This window comes from Tuber melanosporum (genome assembly GCF_000151645.1).
Source record: "Tuber melanosporum whole genome shotgun sequence assembly, scaffold_36, strain Mel28".
Lineage (NCBI taxonomy): Eukaryota > Fungi > Ascomycota > Pezizomycetes > Pezizales > Tuberaceae > Tuber > Tuber melanosporum.
Window position 1 is genome coordinate 113,381 of NW_003299041.1, and position 20,119 is coordinate 133,499.

The 20,119-nt window shown below is 48.3% G+C and overlaps 2 protein-coding genes; both read right to left on the reverse strand.

Annotated features, from left to right (window-relative positions):
* Window positions 1-11,386: 11,386 nt before the first annotated feature.
* On the reverse strand, window positions 11,387-12,625 carry GSTUM_00007422001 (uncharacterized protein). XM_002839408.2 has 2 exons: window positions 11,790-12,625; window positions 11,387-11,726 (listed from the first exon to the last, which is right to left on the reverse strand). Exons 1-2 carry the CDS (start codon window positions 12,567-12,569, stop codon window positions 11,460-11,462), a joined length of 1,047 nt encoding a protein of 348 aa, XP_002839454.1. The 5' UTR covers window positions 12,570-12,625; the 3' UTR covers window positions 11,387-11,459.
* Window positions 12,626-14,033: 1,408 nt separating this feature from the next.
* On the reverse strand, window positions 14,034-19,501 carry GSTUM_00007423001 (uncharacterized protein; the record flags this gene model as incomplete). XM_002839409.2 has 8 exons in its annotated part: window positions 14,034-17,373; window positions 17,661-17,982; window positions 18,043-18,369; window positions 18,426-18,494; window positions 18,569-18,809; window positions 18,898-18,962; window positions 19,053-19,142; window positions 19,334-19,501. 8 exons carry the CDS (start codon window positions 19,499-19,501, stop codon window positions 14,387-14,389), a joined length of 4,269 nt encoding a protein of 1,422 aa, XP_002839455.1. The 3' UTR covers window positions 14,034-14,386.
* Window positions 19,502-20,119: the final 618 nt, after the last annotated feature.

Below are 20,119 nucleotides of genomic sequence, written 5' to 3' on the forward strand. Positions count from 1 at the left end.
GAGTGGTAGATGCACTCCCATGGGCCTCTGTTAGCAGAGGCCAGTGTGAGTGGTGGACATCCGAGTTGGACAGGATGAGGTTGGATGTGACCAGGCTGCGTCGATACTCCAAACGTAAGGCAGAGCAGGCAGAGGACTACAAATTGGCCCGATGTGTCTACCGGGCATGCCTGCTAAGGGCTAGATTCGAACATATCAGAGAAAAGAGAGCCAAGAGCTAGGACCCTGACATTTTTAGGTTGGCACGGAAATTGGAATCGAAGCGAACCCTTCCCTCCATGGCCCACCCAGATGGGTCCTATACTACTACACATTCAGATATTAGTGACTTGATTGCGCAACAGTTATCCCCTGTCGACCTCACCCCCTGGGAGGACTCTGAAATCGACATGAACAGTACTTAAGAAATGGAAATTGCCCTGACCAGGTCCCTTACGAACACCGGCCCAGGTGAGCATGATATTGGCTATCCCTTCCTACAGTTTTGGAAACGAAAAAATACAACAACATTGAGGCACCTGGTAGATTACGGGTTGTAGCATAATATTCCAGACTGGTAGAAGGCTGAGGTGGTACTCATACTAAAACTGGACAAACCAAGGTATAATGTTGTGAAATCGTGGAGGATGATACACCTCCTGACAGCATTGGCAAAAGTCACAGAATGCATTGCCCTGTTGAGACTGGCTACCTGCCTTGATCTAGGAGAAACACAGTTTGGGTCTCGACAGAAGCAGGGTGTTCATGATGCCATAGCAGTAGGCTTCGAGTTTCTATAATATAATGAGGGGTACAGAAGACTGATCTTGTCAATGGATGTTGAAGGAGGGTTTGATAACATTGATGTCGATCTCCTGTCAGACTTCCTGGTGGCCAGGGGATGCCCCGTATACCCCCGCCAATGGATCCAACGGTGGGGTTCCTGTCGGCCGGTATTGTTTCGCTTTAACGGATGCGTCTCCGGCCCTCTCATATCAGTAAAGGAGTACCTCAGAGCTAACCCCTTTCCCTGTTCTTTTTTGGTAAGTACGTAGTAGATATATTTAGGCCATGCATGTGATACTCCACGAGTGTACACCAACTAGTGGTCTCATATGTTGATGATGGGGTTATTATGGTAGCGGAGGAATCAAGTAAGACCGCCCACTACTATGCGGAAGAAATATTCGCAGACTGCAACCGCATAGCCAGAGCCAGGGGAATGGGGTTCAGCACCCTCAAAACCTAGTGGATTGAGTTTGGGGATAGGGCATGAGAAGGGATGGAATTGTTGGGAGAAATTGTCTTGCCTTCGGAGGACTTGCAGGTTCTTGGGTATAGGTTTAATGTATTTCTTAATTTTTCTTCTCATGTAAAGTATTGGTTGGACAGGGGGTTGAGTGTTAGGAGAAGGATTTCGGTGTTGGGAAGGAGATTTGGAAGTGTTGGTAGGTTAGGGGCGTAGGAGACTTACCACTTGGTGTAAGCAGCATACCTTTCGACCATTTACTCTGGACTTGAGTTTGTAACCAACCACGTGTCGTATGTGAAGCAAATTCAGGTGTATGTTAACGCTTGCCTCAGGTCGGTGTTTTGGATGCCTATGAGGTTAGCAAACAACATACTGCTAGCCGAGTTTGGAACACCACTAGTTGCTATTCAGGGAAGGTACCTGCAACAGAGATGTTACAGCTGGTTCATCAATTACCGATACTGTGACCAGCATCCCTGGTTCAGGGAGATACGATCACAATAGAAGGAGGAGGGCATGGTAGCACATTTGCAGGCTTCGGATAAGGAGCTCACCTGCTGCTCAACAGTCTTGATTAGGAAAGACAAGGCGGTGATGGCTGCACACCACTGTACGCTTTACACAGACTGCTGTATATTCTCGGATGTGGTCATATACACGGACAGATCTAAGTGCTCTGAGGGAGCTAGTGTAGCTTGGGCAGTGTTTGAGAGAGGGTCCTTGACCTGTGTTAATGGGTGCTCAGTTCCTCCATCCTGGAGCATTGTGGAATACGAGTTGTTTGCTGTTGTATGTGTCCTACGACATGCTCAAAGTATAGCCAAGAGACGCCCGGTCCATGTGTTGTTCAACTGCATGCCAGCCCTCATCATGGTTGACATCATGTTTTCAGAGAAAGACTCAGCTGAGTTGTAGGAGGTAATAGTTTCCTCGCTAAATGAATTTTCTCACGTCAGCTTTGGTTGAGTCCCCGGGCATGTAGGCATTGATGGCAACGAGATGGTCGACCTGAAGGCTAAGGCCTGTATTGAATGCCTCTTGCATCCCCTACTTTGGGAAGGGGTTAGTTTTGGGGTTGGTCATGTGGCTCTGGCTAGGGAACTGCGTAAGAAAGAGTGGGGGACCTGGCACATTAGAGAAGGGCACGAATATTATGCTTGGAAACTGAAAGCACCCCGACACCTCCAAGGCCTGACCAGAATGGATTTCTATATTTTGTTAAGGATCCACAGTGGGACTGGCATGGTAGGCCATGACAGCTGTGAAGGGAAGGAAGACAGACACTACTGGATTAAGTGCCCCCACTATGATAAAGGACACCCAGTTGATGAAGACTTGTACAAGAATTCGGCAGTCCAGAGGTGGAAGTGCTGGTGGATGGATCATCGGTGGCTGGGCCTGGGAATCCCTCACCATGTTGAAGCTGTAAATGGAGAGCTGGTGGTGGCTGGTAACCCCTTTGATAGTACATTGATGGTGGAAAGGGATGGGGGAACACTATTGATAGGAGATCCTAAGACCTGCACCCGGTGCGAGAAGAGACACGATGGTAGTGGCTGCATCTTGCCAGGCGAGGTGACACTGCCAAAGAAGTGGTTTTTTTTGCCTAACCAACGGCGGTACAAGTATCCCTGTTGTAGTACCGCTATTTCTACTGCGGCCGCTACGAAACACGCTACCTTTGCGGAACTCTTCAAGAAAAACCCCCCAGTATTTACAGATATGTCATTATCAATTTTGGCATTCTCAGCATTTGCGGTGGGATGAGCTAAACCTGGCGATGCGGACATCAGTGGTCTTGAGGTGGGCCAAGGCGAACAAGTTGCTGAAGGAACCCTGCTGCCTTTTTGTGGTTTGGTGTTGGCAAAAGGGTATTTGGACCTTGGGTTGCATTACAAGAGGCCGGAGGGATGTTGGGACAGACTGTATATTTCCTTTGTTGAGTATGTAGGCCAAATTGTATTGGGGGCGGATAGGGGTGAGGGTATGAGACAGTGGCTGGATGGTGGGGCAGGAAGATGCATTAATCCGGGGTAGCACTCGTCACTGCAAGCATGCGTAAGCCCGTTTAGGTAGTGATTTTTCGATTTATGTTTGGGGGAAGTGGCTGTGAGGTGGAATGGTCCACGGTAGTGTATTTTAGATAGTTTGATTTATGGGGCGTGGGGGAGACTAGTTGTACGCCAGTATTGGCAGTACTAGTATAATTGAAATTAGATTGAATTCTAAGTACTTTTTCTCGTCCTTGCTGTCGCTTCACCCTGAGTGTTTCTTTTGCACCCACAATAGGCCTTGATGTCTTAGATTCTGGAGGAGATATCTGAGTTCACTTAGTAGTTCCTGGGGTTCTTGGTCTTGAGGTCTGTTGGCGTTGTGTGGCAGATTACTTGTTTGCTTCTCGTTTTGTTGCCTGCTGGTTATCTCACAATACTGGCACTTCGAGCTACTCATCACGGTCGCTTACAAGCCCATTTCAGTAAAATATCTTCAGCTTCCTGTCTATCGTCAACTCACAGGTTTTGCTTTCAATTGGGAGAATTAAACTTTGTGTTTGGGGGGATCACCCTTGTCATTTCCTGGGCCAGCTCATGTTTCTTATTGGGTTTTAATAGAGTCCTTAGTTCTCACGATACAAAATGCCCTCAGGTTTGCTTGATGATCATCCTGTGTTCTTAACTCATCAGACTAGCCGCATCACTTCTCAGGTAGCAGGATAGTACCTGCCCAGCCCCTCTATGTTACATTATATTTCTACGGTCAGAATCCTACGAGGTTGTTTATCACTGTTCCCTTGGAATTTTGTTTTTGCAGCATTTACGGTGGTTCAGTCAGGTGTCTCCTCCATGCCTTGGTGGGGATGGCTTTGACCCTGAAAAATCTTAACCCTAGTGCAGTTTTTCACTACTCTTTGGGATGGTGTAGGATGATGAGCTGCCAGACACTCGCATTGTCTGTGTGTTTAAGTGGTTTGGTTGTGGATTATGGTTGGCAGCTTCACCCATTGCAAGTGGGCCCTACCTTCTGTTTGTCTGCTTCTGTTCACTCGCCCTCCCCCTTCATGTCGTGTCCGTTGGGGGCACCTCTTGCCCATTGTTCACTCTGTGCCAATTGCCAAACCAATCAGACTAGCTTTGGCTAGCTCTGCTTACTCTTTCTAGGCTTGGTTGGACTTTGGTTGGACTGGGTTGGACGGTATAGCTGGTGCTGATGCCTTTGGGTATTGATGCTGCCTCCTTTGTGGTTCCCAACTGTGGCTGGTAGGCTCTCCTCAGCTACAAGATGCTGAGGGTTGGGGCTCTGTCAGCATGGCCAAGACCAGTAGCTACCCAATAGGGCTAGGTATGGGCTGTCCTGTGGCTGTCGGATGGTTGATCTGTCTGAGGGGCTGGGGGGCTGGATGGGCTCTGTGGCATCTAGTATGTGGGGCTTGGGGGGAGCGAATTGGGGTGGAAGAGGTACCTACAAGCACTAGTTAGGCCTGCGTCAGGTGGGACGAGGTCTAATTAAGTATTTCCAGTCTGGCTTGGACTGTTGGACAAAGCTGCTGAGTGCTGTAAAGCTTCCCAACAGACCAGCTGGTTGACGGCCACCTGCGCAGATAGTGAGTTGTGACCACCTGGTTGGACTTGTTTGAGTCTTGCATGCTGGGTTTTGTAGGATTTGTTTGGTTTTTTTGGTTTGGTTACGGGTTTGGCAGGAGGAGGCATGGCACTACGGATGGGAGATAGGCTACACTGACCTTCTTGGTCTATTACTACTTCTATGTATTTTTTATGTTTGTGTTATTTTGTTTGGAGGACAGGCAGCGGGTACAGGTTCTCCTCACCGGTACACTCTTCGGAGGCAACAGGCAAAGTGGGTTCATAGGATCGACAGTCTGGCATACGGATGCAAGAGGTTGACATGTTAGTTGCCTCTTCCCTGCCATTGTATCACCTGTAGGTTTAGTTTGTATTTATTGGTTTTCTATTGTAGTGGAGGTTTCATGGGACAGTTTTCAGATGGGGTGGTAGTGATTTTATGTTGGTTAGATGAGAAACCTGGTCAGGTTGGTCTTTTGCTCGGCTTCAGCTACACTTAGTGCTGGTTGGCTTCATACTAAAGAGGCTATGAACCTGGACTGGGGCGGGCGCTGGGTTGCTTAATGGTCTTGTAATTAGTTTCCATGCAAGCATGACTCGGGAATGGTAGGTGCAGGGCCGTAGACTTAGTTAGCCTGGGGATAGTAGTATACCAGTTAGCAGTATCCCTCTGCTGACGAGGGCTCGTTGTATGCCAGTGTTGGTGGTATGAGTTTAAATAAAATTAGATTGAATTCTAAGTACTTTTCCTACTTATTACTATAATTAATATAAAATACCTTTACGCTCTTTATTATTATCACCACCTTTATTATTATTACACCAAGAGAACTCTTCACAAAGGAGAGTTAGAGAAAGCTTACAATAGGCGTTCCCAATAGAAGACAAAGTTCTTGTACAATCGGTAATGTAGGTATAGGCCTAGAGCTATCCTAAGACTAAGAAGAAGAAAGCAAAGTATCGTTCCCCGTCGCCAAGAACTAAATATCCGAAAGGGGATTGTTACACTTAATAGTATAGTGGAGGGATTTCTTTGGGTAGTCCTTTGTTTTTTTCCTAGCTCTTTGCATTATTAGTAGTGAAGCTGGTCGTTTGTAAGATTGTAGAGAGATAGCTGTACCTGTTGTTGTAGCTCACCTAATTCCTAACAAATAAATAATACAATTCTTGCTGGATCTCATCAGCTCAGCATGCACAACTCTCCTCTGAGCGATCAAGAAACCCAGTGGAGGCCTCTCACTATTCTTCATCCCGTTCAATAAATCTGTGTCAGGCATGACTCTTCGTAAAATCAAGACAATAGATGGTAAAGCTATAGACATCAATGAGGTCTTCTTCAACAACTACCTTATAGTCTCTTGCAGCATTGTGAGATTCTGGAGTCGCGAGAGTGGCTGCAGAAATGTGAGTATATGCATAATCCCAAGACCACACTAAACCTATAATAGAACAGATGACCTTAAGACAAAAGTTTAAGTATAACAAATGATGGTGTAGATCCAAGTACCATAGTATTGTAGTATAGTAGAGTAGATTGCAGTGACCACACTTTTGAGGGAAGTATTTTGAATTCCCATTCTACCATATCCCCTATCCTGTATTTTACTGGTATATAAAATACCAGTTCTTTCAAAACTGCTGCAGCTTCCAGAAATCTTTAGTCTTGATGAAAAAAAACATATGGCAATAACCTGAATCGAGAGAGAACTGCATGATGGTCTTACTCCGAATTGGAAGATAATTGCTGAAGCCCATGGTATTGTATATTCAACCTTGTGCTATGCAATCAGAGGTCGTGGAAGTAGGAAAGAGAGTATAGAAAAAAAGTGTAAATTAACAGTAAGTGAGGAGAAAGCTATTCTGAATAGATGTAGTTGTTGAGCTCATGGCTTCAGCCTGCGTAACATGCAGTGGTAAGGGATATGTTACAAGGTTTGCTACAATTAAAAAGGCCTGAAGGAATCATTGGAATGCATTGGGTTTATGATTTTATTAAATGCCATGACCAGTTAGCGAGTGCATTCAGTAAGCAGATCGATAACTGCCGTGCTGTTCAGGCAAATAATCCTATTGTACTTAATATGTACTTTAATTGTGTAAGTTATTTTGATTTTATTTATAATATTTATTTATGACTTAAAACTAATACAATTAATTAAGTTAATGGAACTTATAAACTGCCATAATGTGCATCCTGAAAATCTATACAACTTCGATGAAATCGGATTTCTTATGGATGCATCCCATTCAGAAAAAGTTGTAGTTAATATTAGAGAATTACAACTTAATAGAGCATAAAGATCTTTTCGAATATCAACAAATGTGCAATAATATTTTCACTCTGCTAATATGTACAATAGATAGAAACTGAGAAATGGCAATAGTAATTGAAGCCATATGTGCTGATGGAGGAAATCTTAGTCCAATGATTATCTACAAGGCAGAGGAATCCAGAGTTAGATGGTTCGATCCAACTCTACCTTTTACAGGAGATGTTCTTTGCAGCTATTCTCCAAATGGATAGACAGATAATGAGATGGGGTTGGGTTATCTAAAGCATCACTTTGGTTCACAAAGCCTATCAGTAAAGAAAGTAAATGTCCAGTATTGGATGATTATATTTGATAGTTATGAATTTCACATATCCTATAGATTTTCATAGTACTGCATTGATAATCGTATTATCGCATTTTGTCTACCTCCACATAGTACAAATCTCCTTCAACTACTAGATGTTGGAATCTTCAGACCATACAAGAACTATTATGCTCAAGTTCTAGAAAAAGAATTTCATTATGGATACTATGAAGTATCAAAAGCCAACTTTTGGTAGTTCCTGTCGCAGGCACGAGAAAATGCCTTTACAGTACAAAATGTTATATCAGCTTTTACAACAACTGGCATCAACTCACTCAACAAATATATAGCACTTCAAAATGTTCCCGCATATAACCCAGTAAAGTATACCGATCCTAAAGTCATGTACTATAATCCACCTAATCCAAAATTGAAGAAGTCTATATATCAGAGTCCCTTCCCTGTGCTGTCCATCTCGTTCCAATCCCAACCAATTCATATCCTGGAATCTCAAGCTATCCTATCATCAACCAACAACTCAAGTGTCCTTCTTCGAAACTGAGCGTGACGATCCCAAACCCCACTATTACGTGCTCTATCACCTGGGATTCCAGCAACACCAATAACTCCAAACTCACTGAAACGATTAAGTGATAACCTATTCCAATTAGCTAGTAATCTCTCTCTTAGTCCATCTAAGATTTGAATCCATAAGTTTAAGCTTATCTGGTTGATTTATTCTGCCCGGTTTGCCCATGCAAAGATTCATCAGACAGAGGAGGCATGACTTCAGCAAAAAGCTGAAGAACAGAAACAAAAAGCTCACGACCAGCCATGTACATGGAAGAAGATTCCCACCCATAGACAAGCCTTTACGATAGCAGATAATCTGCGACGTTGGAGGAAAGATATTGTTAGTGAAGTGTATAAAAAGATACGAAAAATGGCAGAGAAAGAACAGAATCCTCGATCTCAAATTAGACTCAGCCATGAAGTCTTGCATCAGAAAATTGAGGAAGTTGAAGTCAAGATTAATGGAGTAGTGGATAAGATTGTCTTGTTAGATAATAAGTTCGCAGAGTTCGTTCAAGAAGGATTAGAGGTAACTGACGATAGCGATTTGGGTGAGGATGATGAGAAGGCCGATGAGTCCATAGACAGTGATGAGAGTATTGGGCATGTTGCTGAACATGATGGTCTGAATCAGACAATGCTCAATTAGATTTTATTAGCTTGTTGGCCTTTTTGTAAGGTATTAATTTGGACTTACTTTTTTTTTCTTTTCTTTTTTTCTTCCTCTTAATTACCTTCATGTCCACTAAGCAAGAGGGGATGAAATGTGTTGTTGCTCCGGATGTGTTGTCTTGTTGGTGTTGTTTGTATTTGACGATGATGGTATTGAGTGAAGAGAAGGTGGAGCACATGTGCTGATAACTAATTAGCCCTGGCCGCCAAGACAGTAAGCGGCAGCGCCACTCTCGCGACTCGGGAATCTCGCAACGCCGGAAGAGACTGTACAGATGTTGAAACCCTTTCACTAACTCAATCCCCCACGCCATCACAATCTGATGTACCACCTGACCGCCGCTAACCCCGCCCACCACAACTATGATGCCTCAATTACTTTGCAAGTTTATACAAAATATAATACGAAGGTAGTACCCGAGGAAATCCGTGATGTCGAATTGAGCAACCTCCCAATATATTTAGACTCCAACGGTTCCTCTGCCATTTTCTCATTTGTCATCAAACAGTGCTGAACTAATCACCTGGTTGCATGCATACGGTACCTGACAATGGTGCTCCGGTGGGTAAACAACCGGCCGTTAACGGGATCCAAACTGTTTTAATCAGCTTTCACAGGTTTTGATGCTCAAATCGCGAAGCAGACCAAATCCTAGGAGAAATCGCAGGAGTTGCTTCACGAAACGGATACATCACCATATGCCGGATTCCAAGCACATGCTAAGGGCAAGTGCGGGCAGCCAGCGGGTGCTATTCTGGCCCAACAGCAGCGGTACGATACTGGCAGTAAACCCAAGCGTTCAGTCCATCCATCATCAGGCACGGACGGATGGATGGTAGTGTATGAGAGGATGCCAAACTCTATGAGTAAACATGCCAAATTTTAGTACATTTCTCTCTTACTTTCTGAATTGCAGAGTTGTTTGTAATGATAACCACCCCTCTCCTACCCACCCTCCATCCACAACTCATTCTACCTCCGCTTCGACTGCGCATGCGGGGGTTGTGTCTGGGCACAGTAAACCCAAGTGTCCAGTTCTCCTGCCTCCAGGTGCGGACGGGACAGACAACGGGCCCTCTGGGTTTCCTGAGATCTGGCATGTGCCAGGTCCCAGGTGATGGCAGGTGACGGGCAGGCACTGTAGGTAACGGTCGGGCCCTGCAGGTAATGGCTGGGCCCTGCAGAATACCACCAGAAGATGTCATTTGTATCATAGAAGACAGACACCGTGCCCTGCTATCCTTACCCCCCATGCCCATGACGCCTGGGACAATACAAGCCCGCCGGCGGCCGGACCCAACGGTTCGGAACACTGCGCAACCGATTGCTCTACCACTGCAATACCAAATCAACGCGCTAGACACTGGCATGCCCCAGCTGGAATATGCCATTGAATGCTCCGGTGTTGAACATGCCCTGGGCGACCTATTTGAACACACCTCATGGGTGAGATCAGCCACGATTTCAGCACCCAGTACCAAGCACTCCAACCGTTCAGCATTTGCATCAATCCAATCCTGGAAGCAGCAAATGAGCAGCAACAGACATAGATATCGAAATTCACGGGCAGGGCGGCAGCAGGGTTGTAAAGCCAACCAGTACAGCTGGTGGAGTAGTGACAAGGGGTGATGAGGAACGGGAACAGGACCCAAATCAGGAATTACGCGAGAGTGTGAACCGGGTTATCGACCTGTTAACTTAAATTCAACCAATACCCAATTGTTCACCGACTGGCCGGCTTCTACGCTCCACATCTCGCGATTCAGGCGCCGGCGAAGAATTCACATGCATTTCCCTAGTCCTATCAGTTGAAGGTAGAACCTGAAAAGCAAGTGGGAGCATACAACCCAGCAAACCGGGCCAAAGGTGAGAGAACCGGGGTGATATTTCTCGATGCGCCGTCGGGAGTAACTAAAGTCCAAGCCGTTGTTGTTCTGAAGGATTTGGAGGGTTTAGTGTTGAATGAAGGTCAGTATGTAGCCGTCTCGAGAGCAAATATTCACAAACTATCCTTGCCGCAGGAGTCGGTCAATCCAGCGCCTTAGAAATCAACAACCCGTTCGCCAACCGAGTAGATTAACCGTGACAATAATTCTCAGTGCGGTAGGGTGGATCGAGTGCTTTGGGCCCTGGAATATGAATATCCAGTATCATACGTCGTAATAATCTTATATATTACAAGACCCTCACAATCACAACACATCCACCTTATCACAAATTCTCACTCGTGAGCCTACCCTCGAGCCCAGCCCGCTTTCACCGGCCACCTCCGACATACTCGCGCGGTTGCGAAACAATGGCTTACTAACCCTATGCTTCCAGTATCGGTCGAGCGCGGGGCTGGTTGGTTAGTCCTCAAGTATTTATCGTACGGTAAGGCGCAAGCGGTGGGTTTGGGGGTGCGCTGATTCTTCCCCGGTGCATTGGTTGGATTGGGTTGGATTGTGGGGTTTACCGTTTTGCGATAAGTATACTAGTATGATATGTACGAGCACGAGTACCGGTATGGCGCTTGGTGCTACCACACCACAGTAAGAAGGGTGCGGGATTGTGTGTGTAAAAACAACTCCAAGGGATGAATGGGGCTCCAGAAGCTTTACTAGCGCAGTGCGAATTGAAGGAATGTTCATAGAGATGGATTTGGTTTAGAATAAGGCATTAGTTGGAATAGAGGTTTTCGTATATTGAGTTATTCTATTGCGGTATTGGCATCGTGTCATCGTAATAGTTACCTCACTTTGTTCGCCGAAAGGTTTCATCGGTCCGTCCAATCTGACCCACCCTATACCGGTACCGGGCCGGGGAAATAATAAAAACGAATTCATTAACGGCCGCCCAAGGCCGACCTCTCCAATGCCCAACTTTCCCAACGCTTCCAGAATACCGCCATATTCGCCGCCACCAGTAAATCCATCATGTAGAGCCCGTCGCTGTGGCAGACTAACATTCCTAGTTTCGATTTACTGCTGGTGATCACCTCGGGGGCTTCCCTCCCGGGCGCAGCGGAGAGGACAGTGGTGGACGGGGGTTTGAATTCCAGCACGCTAAGGAGGGAGGATTTCGAAGAGCGTGTTGGAGGGTAGTATTTGCACTGCTCATTATATTAGCTTCTTCTCCGAGATAGAGGAGGGATTAGTGGTGGGATGGTTCATACCTTTAAAAACTTGCCCCCCGCCTCATCCTTGAACCCACATCTCCCCCGCTCCTCCCCCTTTCCCGGGCTCCACAGTGCATCAAATACATACCCTCTCTTTTTCATTTTCTCCCCCACGGGCGTCGCAGCCGCACTTTCCTTCTCGCGGGGGTCAGAACTGGTGCTTGTGCTCCTCCCCCTCTTGTGCCCGATATTCTTAACCCGTGACCAAAATCCCGCCCCTTCCATCCACATTTCCCGTCTAAACCCGATAGAAACAAGCTCGTCCGGGTCCACGGTCGGCTCCACAAACTGCTGATACCCCGCCGTCATAATATCCACCAGGATCCTCTGCATGTCTTCCTCCGCGTTGCTGGGGGAGGATATTCTCGCCACGTTCCACTGGGCGCCCGTTGCCGGATCACGGCGTACAATCGTCATGGTTGGAATCGGACGTGCCGGGGAGCGGGAAGGATGCCTGGACCTCGTTATGGATTGTGAAGACCACCGGCGGTGAGAGGGTGGGCGGGGTAGCGGTGGTGAAAGGGTGGACGGAGAAATACTGCTTGTGTTAACGACGGGCTCAACGTGGATGTAGTATAGGCAGGCGTTCACGTCTTCTGCCGTGACGGTGGATTGTAGTGGGTGAAGGGTTGTCAAGAAGAGGTCTTGACTGCCAGGAACTCGGACTATGTATAGCATTAAGGAGGATAGTACGGGGGCGTCGGGGTTTATGTATTGGGGTGGGTGGTCCGCCAGGTCCACTATGGGGCTTAACGAGTCTGCTTGGATGGCCGCCATTGTTGGTGGGAACTTGCTGTTCGGGACTCTCTACGCCGTACTGGTAATTGAACTGGATAAGGGGGTGAAGAAGGAAGAAAGAGAAGAGGATGAGAAGAAAAAGAGATGCACGGATATTTGAATTATAGCTCCGACAACACACGGCAAGTAAATTACTGCTATGCGGCTGAAACGGGGTCTTCGTCACCGGATGTGGCGCAACTTCGGCTTGGGTAGTCTACCGGTATGATACCAGACCCGCGCCGTAGGAGAGGTGGCGTGAAAGAATTATCTATCTCCGGCCCTCTTGACCCCGAGTTTCAAAAGATCAGAATGAGTAAATTACCTTGTGGAGAGGGAGCTGCTGTGAACTGTGGATTCACCAGGTATGATACCGGTATGATACGTTGGATGTGGATCATGTTGTGGTAGGGTTAGGGCTATTGATGATTAAGTTGTGATACATTCTTGGCAGGCACCCCAGGACATGGCAGCAGAGCCCCGTAGCATGATGTCAATAATCCATTCCGAGGCTCCGGAAAAGGTACGATATCATAATTATCATGAAGAGCTGAAGAAGGGTGGGTGGCGGGTAACCCTACGGTAGGAGGAGGTGTTCATATGGGACACCAAACACCGATATAACGAGGCTCACACCCCGTGACTAACCAGTTACAAGCATAGCTGTGCACCGCGCAGTCGAGTGAGTACTGATGAACAGGGGTTCACACCTGAAGAGAACGGGAGTAGAAACTGATCGACCCCCCCCCTAGGACCGGGTCTAGTCATCCATTGCCGGGCAACTTTGCTGACGCATAGGATGTTCTCCGTCGGTACCGGTATCCCAGTCACCAGCTGGTGGCGACTCATCCAGAAGATCGCTCTGTCACTCGCGGGAAAGAGAAGAGCAGCCTAGAAACAGCAGAAGACGGAAAAAGACCAGAACCTCTAAGCAGGAAGCAACAACCAATCCAAATCTAGATGCGGAATTTCCATAACTTTATAGAACGAGTGGAATGAGAACAAAAAAATAATACTGAATATCCCCATAACTACAAGGTAGTAACTTACATCTTCACCCATACGCCAAACTGCGCTGGGATGAAATCACAGATCCTGCAGGGGTTTTCCGGCGGTTTCTCTTTCTTCCCTGCTTGCGTTCCGCCCACCTTTCCAGGTTTTGTCGCGCTGTTGGCGGGCCGTGGCCTTACCAAAAGATCCAGGCATGCTATTGATTCCCCCAATGACATTTCGTTCTTATTTTTACCCCCCCCCCCTTCCTCTGCCAAGAGAGAAAAAGAGAGAAAGAAAAGTTTTTGGGGTGAGGTGGGCAACTCAGATAAGATGGGTTAGACACTGCTCCTTAGGTTTTGCGGTGCTGTACGCTTCTAGAGCAAGGGCTAGGGCAGGGTCAGCTATCTAAGTGAGCACCCATGCCTCTCACCTCTACCGCACCCCAACCTACAGAACCAAGAATGGGAGCAATATGATAACTTCAGAACATTCAATTTTACGAAAATAAATAAACACACGATCTAGCGCCAAATGCAAAAAACTAATAAACACAGAAATGTATGAAAAGAAATATGATAACATTTTTTTCCGTCTCCTCGAGGTAGAGGATGGTGCGAACCAGTATGCAAGCCCATGACCAAAAACTAAGAAATTGTAAAAGGCAGAAGAGGGAAAGGAATTACCTGTCAAACCGAAGGGAATGAAGGGAGCGTATTCAACAATCCAATCCAACCCAACAAACACCATCGCACAAGTCCGGACTCCCAGTGACAATTTACTTCAATCCACCAACCCAAAGGAGAAACAAAACAAAATGAAAATACTTATATAGCCTCCATCCCCTCACCCACCACTCCACCACACCCCCCGGTGCTTGCCTCAGGATCACTCCGACTCCTAGCCATTTCCACGCTTCCAACATCTTCACTCCCGTTCAGTTGCTCATCCGGCGCACTACTCCTTCTCCCGCTAATACTACCACTCCACCCCCACACCCCGCCAGTGCTCTCGCCATCCGGGGTCACGGGCGCAACGATGACCCGCGGGATCGCATCAAACGGTATACTCATGCCGCCGATTCCCAACCCCGGACTTCCCGGTCCGCTGCCGGCGACGTGGCCCACAGGCTCGGATACGACTCTAGTCATCTGCGCAGCAGAATGCCCCGGCGAGTCGGCCGCCTGCAGCATCGCAATCCTGGGCGATCGCGCACCGATGGCACCGCCGGACCTGCCCCGGCGCATGCTGACCGAATTCGCCGCGCCAAAAGACGACCCCAGCGGGGAGTACGGCGATGCGGAGGGCCCGTGAGATGATAGTCCGTGGTGTGTATTCGTAGAGGAAGAAAGGGAAGGGGGAGATCCAAAGATCGGTTCGGACCAGGCGAGACTCGCGGAGCGGTAGCGTGGTCCAACGATGCTGCGGGCTATGGGGCTGGAGGATAGGTCGGTATCTCGGGAGGGTGCGTAGCCGGGTGAGAACGGATGCGGGGCCGCCAATGGCATGTCCAGGTATCCGCCCTCGCCCGGGTAGTTTATTGGGGTTCGCGGTTGGCTGCCTTCGTGCAGTGGGAAGTCGCCGCCGGAACGTGCAGGGAGGGAGTTTGGGTGCGCGTTTTGGGAGGGAAGGCTTTGGCTCCGATCATGGCCGGGGTTAGGTATGTGGGGTGGGAATGGGGACGGGCGGTGGAGGTGATCCAGGTCGGAGAGCGGGGTCCTACCCCGCGAGTGGGGACGTGGGGAGCCGTGGCCGGTGGCTCCTACTGGGGGGGGGTTCCCCGGGAATGTTGACCTGTGCAAGAGCTCTTGCGCAGTGGGGGAACTCGGCCATTGGGGTCCTGAATGCGTGGTCGTCGGAATGGGGGGTCCGGGTGTCCAGGCTCCCTTGAAGAGTGCTTGGACGTATGATAATATTCCGCCCTTTTTTGGCGATGAGGGGGAGTCACCTGCTGCTTCTGTTGGTGACTGTGGTGAGCTTGCTGATGTAGAGGTGGGCTGCGTCGTGGGACTGAATATCACCGTTTCCGGGGTGACTTGTGAATCTGGTGGCTTGGCACGGACTTGGACGTGCGTTTGTCCCGGAACCCAGGCGCTCGGGAGCCTAGCTGGCTTGTACCTGTATTCAATACGTGACTGGTCTATCTGTGGCATTAAAGGGCGGGGGCTCAGTCTTGGTCTTGGTGTTTCTCCCCAGAGTTCCTCGGAATCGGAATCGTGGGCGTGGTCATCGCTGAGGGGTGGTATATTCCAGTTTCGAGTGGCAGAGGGATTTCTAGAACTGGCCCCCGAACGCGTAGGTGGTCTCGATTGCCTCTCGTCGTAGTCTTGGATAAGCTCCGGTTCATCATGGACGGTGTCATCCTCCCACGTTGGCCTCCTGGAACTCTCCGGAGATGATGTCTCTGGAGCACTATCACTCGTGCTACCACTACGGAACATACTGCACCTAGCCCCCGCCTGATCGTCGTTTATCGCAGTCTTTAGATCGTCCAATACCATCACCAAGTCTTGGGTGTCCACCTCCCGCTTCTTTGCATGCTGCAGCAACCTTAACCCATGAACCTCGTACCGTCGATAATCCGATACCAAGAACCTTGCGTCCGAACGCTTGTAAGCTTCCATGAAACGGAAAGAGCCGCAAAACATCTTGATCGCAAATTGGAGCCACTTCCTGACGTCTGACTTTCGCATCCGAGAAATACACACATCTTGGACGACACTATGCAGGACTAACGTATCCACCTGGATATTCTCATCCTGCTGGCCACACCGGTCAACAAGTGAGTACGCCAGCAAATGCCCAATAGTGTTATTCAGGTCCCGTCGTCCACGGTCCTTCGCCATCAGTTTGACACTAGGCGGCAACTCTCTCATTCCTGGCTTCAGCATGCGAAACGGGATCTCCCGGTGCATGAAGGCTAGCAGGCATAATAGATTCCTTGCTTCTTGGTACCTATCGCTGTGCTCTTCCAGACGGTCGAAAATTATGTGGAAAGGCTCTAGATCCTCCCGATCCACAAACGGTCGCTTTTCGTACTTTCTTAGGTAATCTGATATTGAGACTTTCTTCCCCTTGATGTAACTCCCGGCAGAGTGTATCGTGAGTGGGATATGTCCTAGGTGTTGTACTAGCTGCCTTGCCGCCAAAAGTTCTGTATCGGATGGGTTCTTGATTTGTGCGTAGTGCAACAGCATCCTGATGGCTTCGTCGTCCGTAACCGGCTCCAACTCTAGCTTCTCCGGGGCACCTAGCCGGGCAGATCCTGCGAAAGATGAGTTCAAAGTGGTCAATATGATACTTCCCGCTTTACTCTTGGGTATATATTCCGCTAACAAGTCCACCTCTCCGTCCGTTTCTGCGTTTGCCCCGTCAAGGACTAACAGCCAGTCCTCATGTTTCTGAAACCACCCCATAACCCGCAACCGAGTAGTCGTTTTCGGGTCGTCGTTCAAACTAGCCCTGCTGCTGTTTCCACTGCACTCGCCTAGAAGTCCCAGTTCTTCGGCGATCATACAAAACCCCAAATCTAGACATTCGGTAGAAAGCGTTCGCATCATAGGTTTGCAATCGATCCAGAAGGCACCCCCACGATAGTGGCTTTTCCTATTGAAAAAGTACTCCCTTGCCAAATGAGTCTTTCCGGCGCCGCTGAGTCCGGAGATGGTCACTGCGCCCTGGGTCGGCGACTGTAGGATCGCATGTAATCTGAACAGTGCTTCTTCTCGACCTTCGAAGTATTTGTTTTCTTGTAGCGATAGCGGTTTGGCGAAGGGGGTGTCTTTAATTGCTAGCAAAGCAGGTTCAAGGACGTCTACGTACATTCATGAACCGTCAGTTAGGAAATAACTAATTGAGAAAAACATGGTTTCGATATGCTTAAAAGATAATCTTGAATGAAGGAGATAATAAAAACTCAAATCCACCGAAAAACCCGTTCGCGGCTGGAAGATCTACGGGAAGAATCCTCGGGCTCAGATACAGAATCCGGAAAGAGTGTATCACCTTGTGCCATTGTAGCTCTGTCACCTTGCCCCATTGTAATTCTGTCACCTTGTACCATTATAGTTCTGTCACCTTGTCCCATTATAACTCTCCTACCGGTGCCCGCATCCGGCGACGGGCTTCTAGTCCTCGGCATAATGGGCGGAGGGGATAACCCAACATCAGCATGGATATCGTACTGGATTATATTAGAAACCAAATCATGCCTCGCCTGGACGTTGCGACGATCCTCTTGCATCCACTTCATCTCGATAACCGTCGGAGCCTCTGCGACAAAATCGCACAAACAACCCGCGAGCGTGTTCCAGCCCGGAGAACCCTCGTCCCGAAACTTGCACATTTCGCTGTGCGTCGCGTGAATGGATGCCTTGCCAGCGTCCGGCAAAGCCTCTGGCACCGCTGATGCATACTCAACAATCTATCCCGACCCGTTAGCTCTTGTATCCTTTAGATAAGCTTGAATGCGAAGGGCGCATACCAAGTTTGGCCCCATTCCCGGAATGGCCGTTTTGAGTTCCTCCCAAAAAAAGAATAACCGGAAATCTCTGCTAATCCCTAAGAACCCATCGGTGATGTTCTGCAGGGTCTCGCTATTCTTCTCGAGAGCTGTGATCAGCACGCTGTTGCTATCGACCCAACTCTTGGACGAAACCATTCGCACGAGCATCTCGGCCATTTTTCCCCACCGCGCTAGATCGGCGCCCATATGCGGGGTCCCGAGGAAGAGAATCCCGTAGGTTGAAACCTTAATAGACCGAAACATGATGTTATGGCTAAGGTTGCAGTTGGCAGAGTGGATCAGCGCCTATAAAATTAGTCTCTGCCCGCCCGAAGCCCAGAACACACGAAGAGACGCAATACCCTTTTAACGATGATACCGCCTAAAGAATGGCAGATGAAAACGATCGGTCGCCGTTTCTCGCCCGCTTTCTAGAATACCACCAGTCAGTGTCAACGACCCTCCAAGCATGCCGCAACGCGGCAAAAACACCGGCCAAACGAACCCTCCGATAAAAGTGCAGCTCTGTAACCAGCGTGGTCGCGTGATGATGTATCATATTGGTACTGGCACTCTCAAACATCTTGGTTGGGTCCGCATCGTAGCCGTAGGCCAAAATTCTAGCGCTGGGTACCTCCCCGGGCAGTAAATCTTTGAGCCAGAAGACATCTTTTTCGTCCGGCTCGGTCCCTTTCGCAGTCCATGTTCTGTATACGTCGCCTTTGAGGCCGTGAACAGCCACGATGCTGTTTGTCGTGTTGGGTTCATTGGTTAGCGAGGATGAATAGGAGATGAGGAATGGAAGATGGAAGCGAAAAGAGGCAGTTGACTTACTCGACCTTGGGATCATCTCCCTTCCATACGAGCTTAACTCCAATACTGGAGTGCTTTGTCGACGCCTAATCAATGAATCAATCAATCGGTCGACACTGTCAGAACTTTAAACACGCATATGTATAAACAGGTGGGTGGATAGAGGAGCAACAAACCATTTGTCGGGGAACCTCAAGAGTTTTTCCAGAGTAACTTAGAGAGGGGGGGCGGTGAATGAAGATGGGTGGGGGGGGGTAAGCAAGTGGCTATCATACAGGATTATATATAATCTTTTTTACAACATTTGAAGTGAAGAAAATAGTGATCAAGATGTGGCCATATCATAATATTTCTATTTCAGCTTTAATGCTTCCCCCCCCTCGAGAAAGTGGCGGTATGATGGTCAAGGGTATGGAGTATAGCCGCAATGGGCAGGGATGTTAAGATTCGTGGGAACTACTGTATCATACCAGTACCGGTGCTTGTACTCAATTACTGGTACATCCCCTCCCCACATGATACCCCTCGGCCTCACAGTAACTATGATACTCGAGTACTGCACGGCACGGTAATACTCACATCCTGTAGCGAACTCTCCAAACCAGTAGCGAGAAGAGGAGATCATATGCTGCTGTGTAATGTGTGTTCTTGCGTTGAAACCGCCCTGCTAAAAAAAAAAAACTCCCTTGTGTGTGGGCAGCTGTCTACTCGAGTACGCACTCGAGTATCATAATTGTGGGAGACTCCCTGTTCTTGTGTGGGGAAAAAGTGCACTTTCTTCTCCCACAACTGCCACCACCACAACCTGGATAAGCCCCTCAGGTTGAACGTCTCTGGAGTGGCGTGTAGCGCTACTAGTTAACGCAAAATACCCGAGTAGTAAGACGAAGAAAAGGGGAAAAAAGTACAAGTATTGACGGTTTTCGGTCGAATCATGATACTTGGATGTACGCCATTCGCCCTGCAAAATATGAACAAAGCCTCACCATCTGTGGTTAGGTAAGCTAGGCATAGTAGCATCCCGGCGGCTCCCAGCTACAATCCAATCTTAGCAACAAGGGGAAGCATGATGTGCCCCCCGCCACCTTACTAGGCATCGCCAGCTATGATACCATGGTACAAACCCCTAGATACTGATAATAGCAACTACTCGAGTATGATACCTCTCCAAATACCACACCACGCTTTCACCATTATGCCCTAGCACACTCCAGAGTTAGTTAGTTTTTTTTACTTTGTCAGA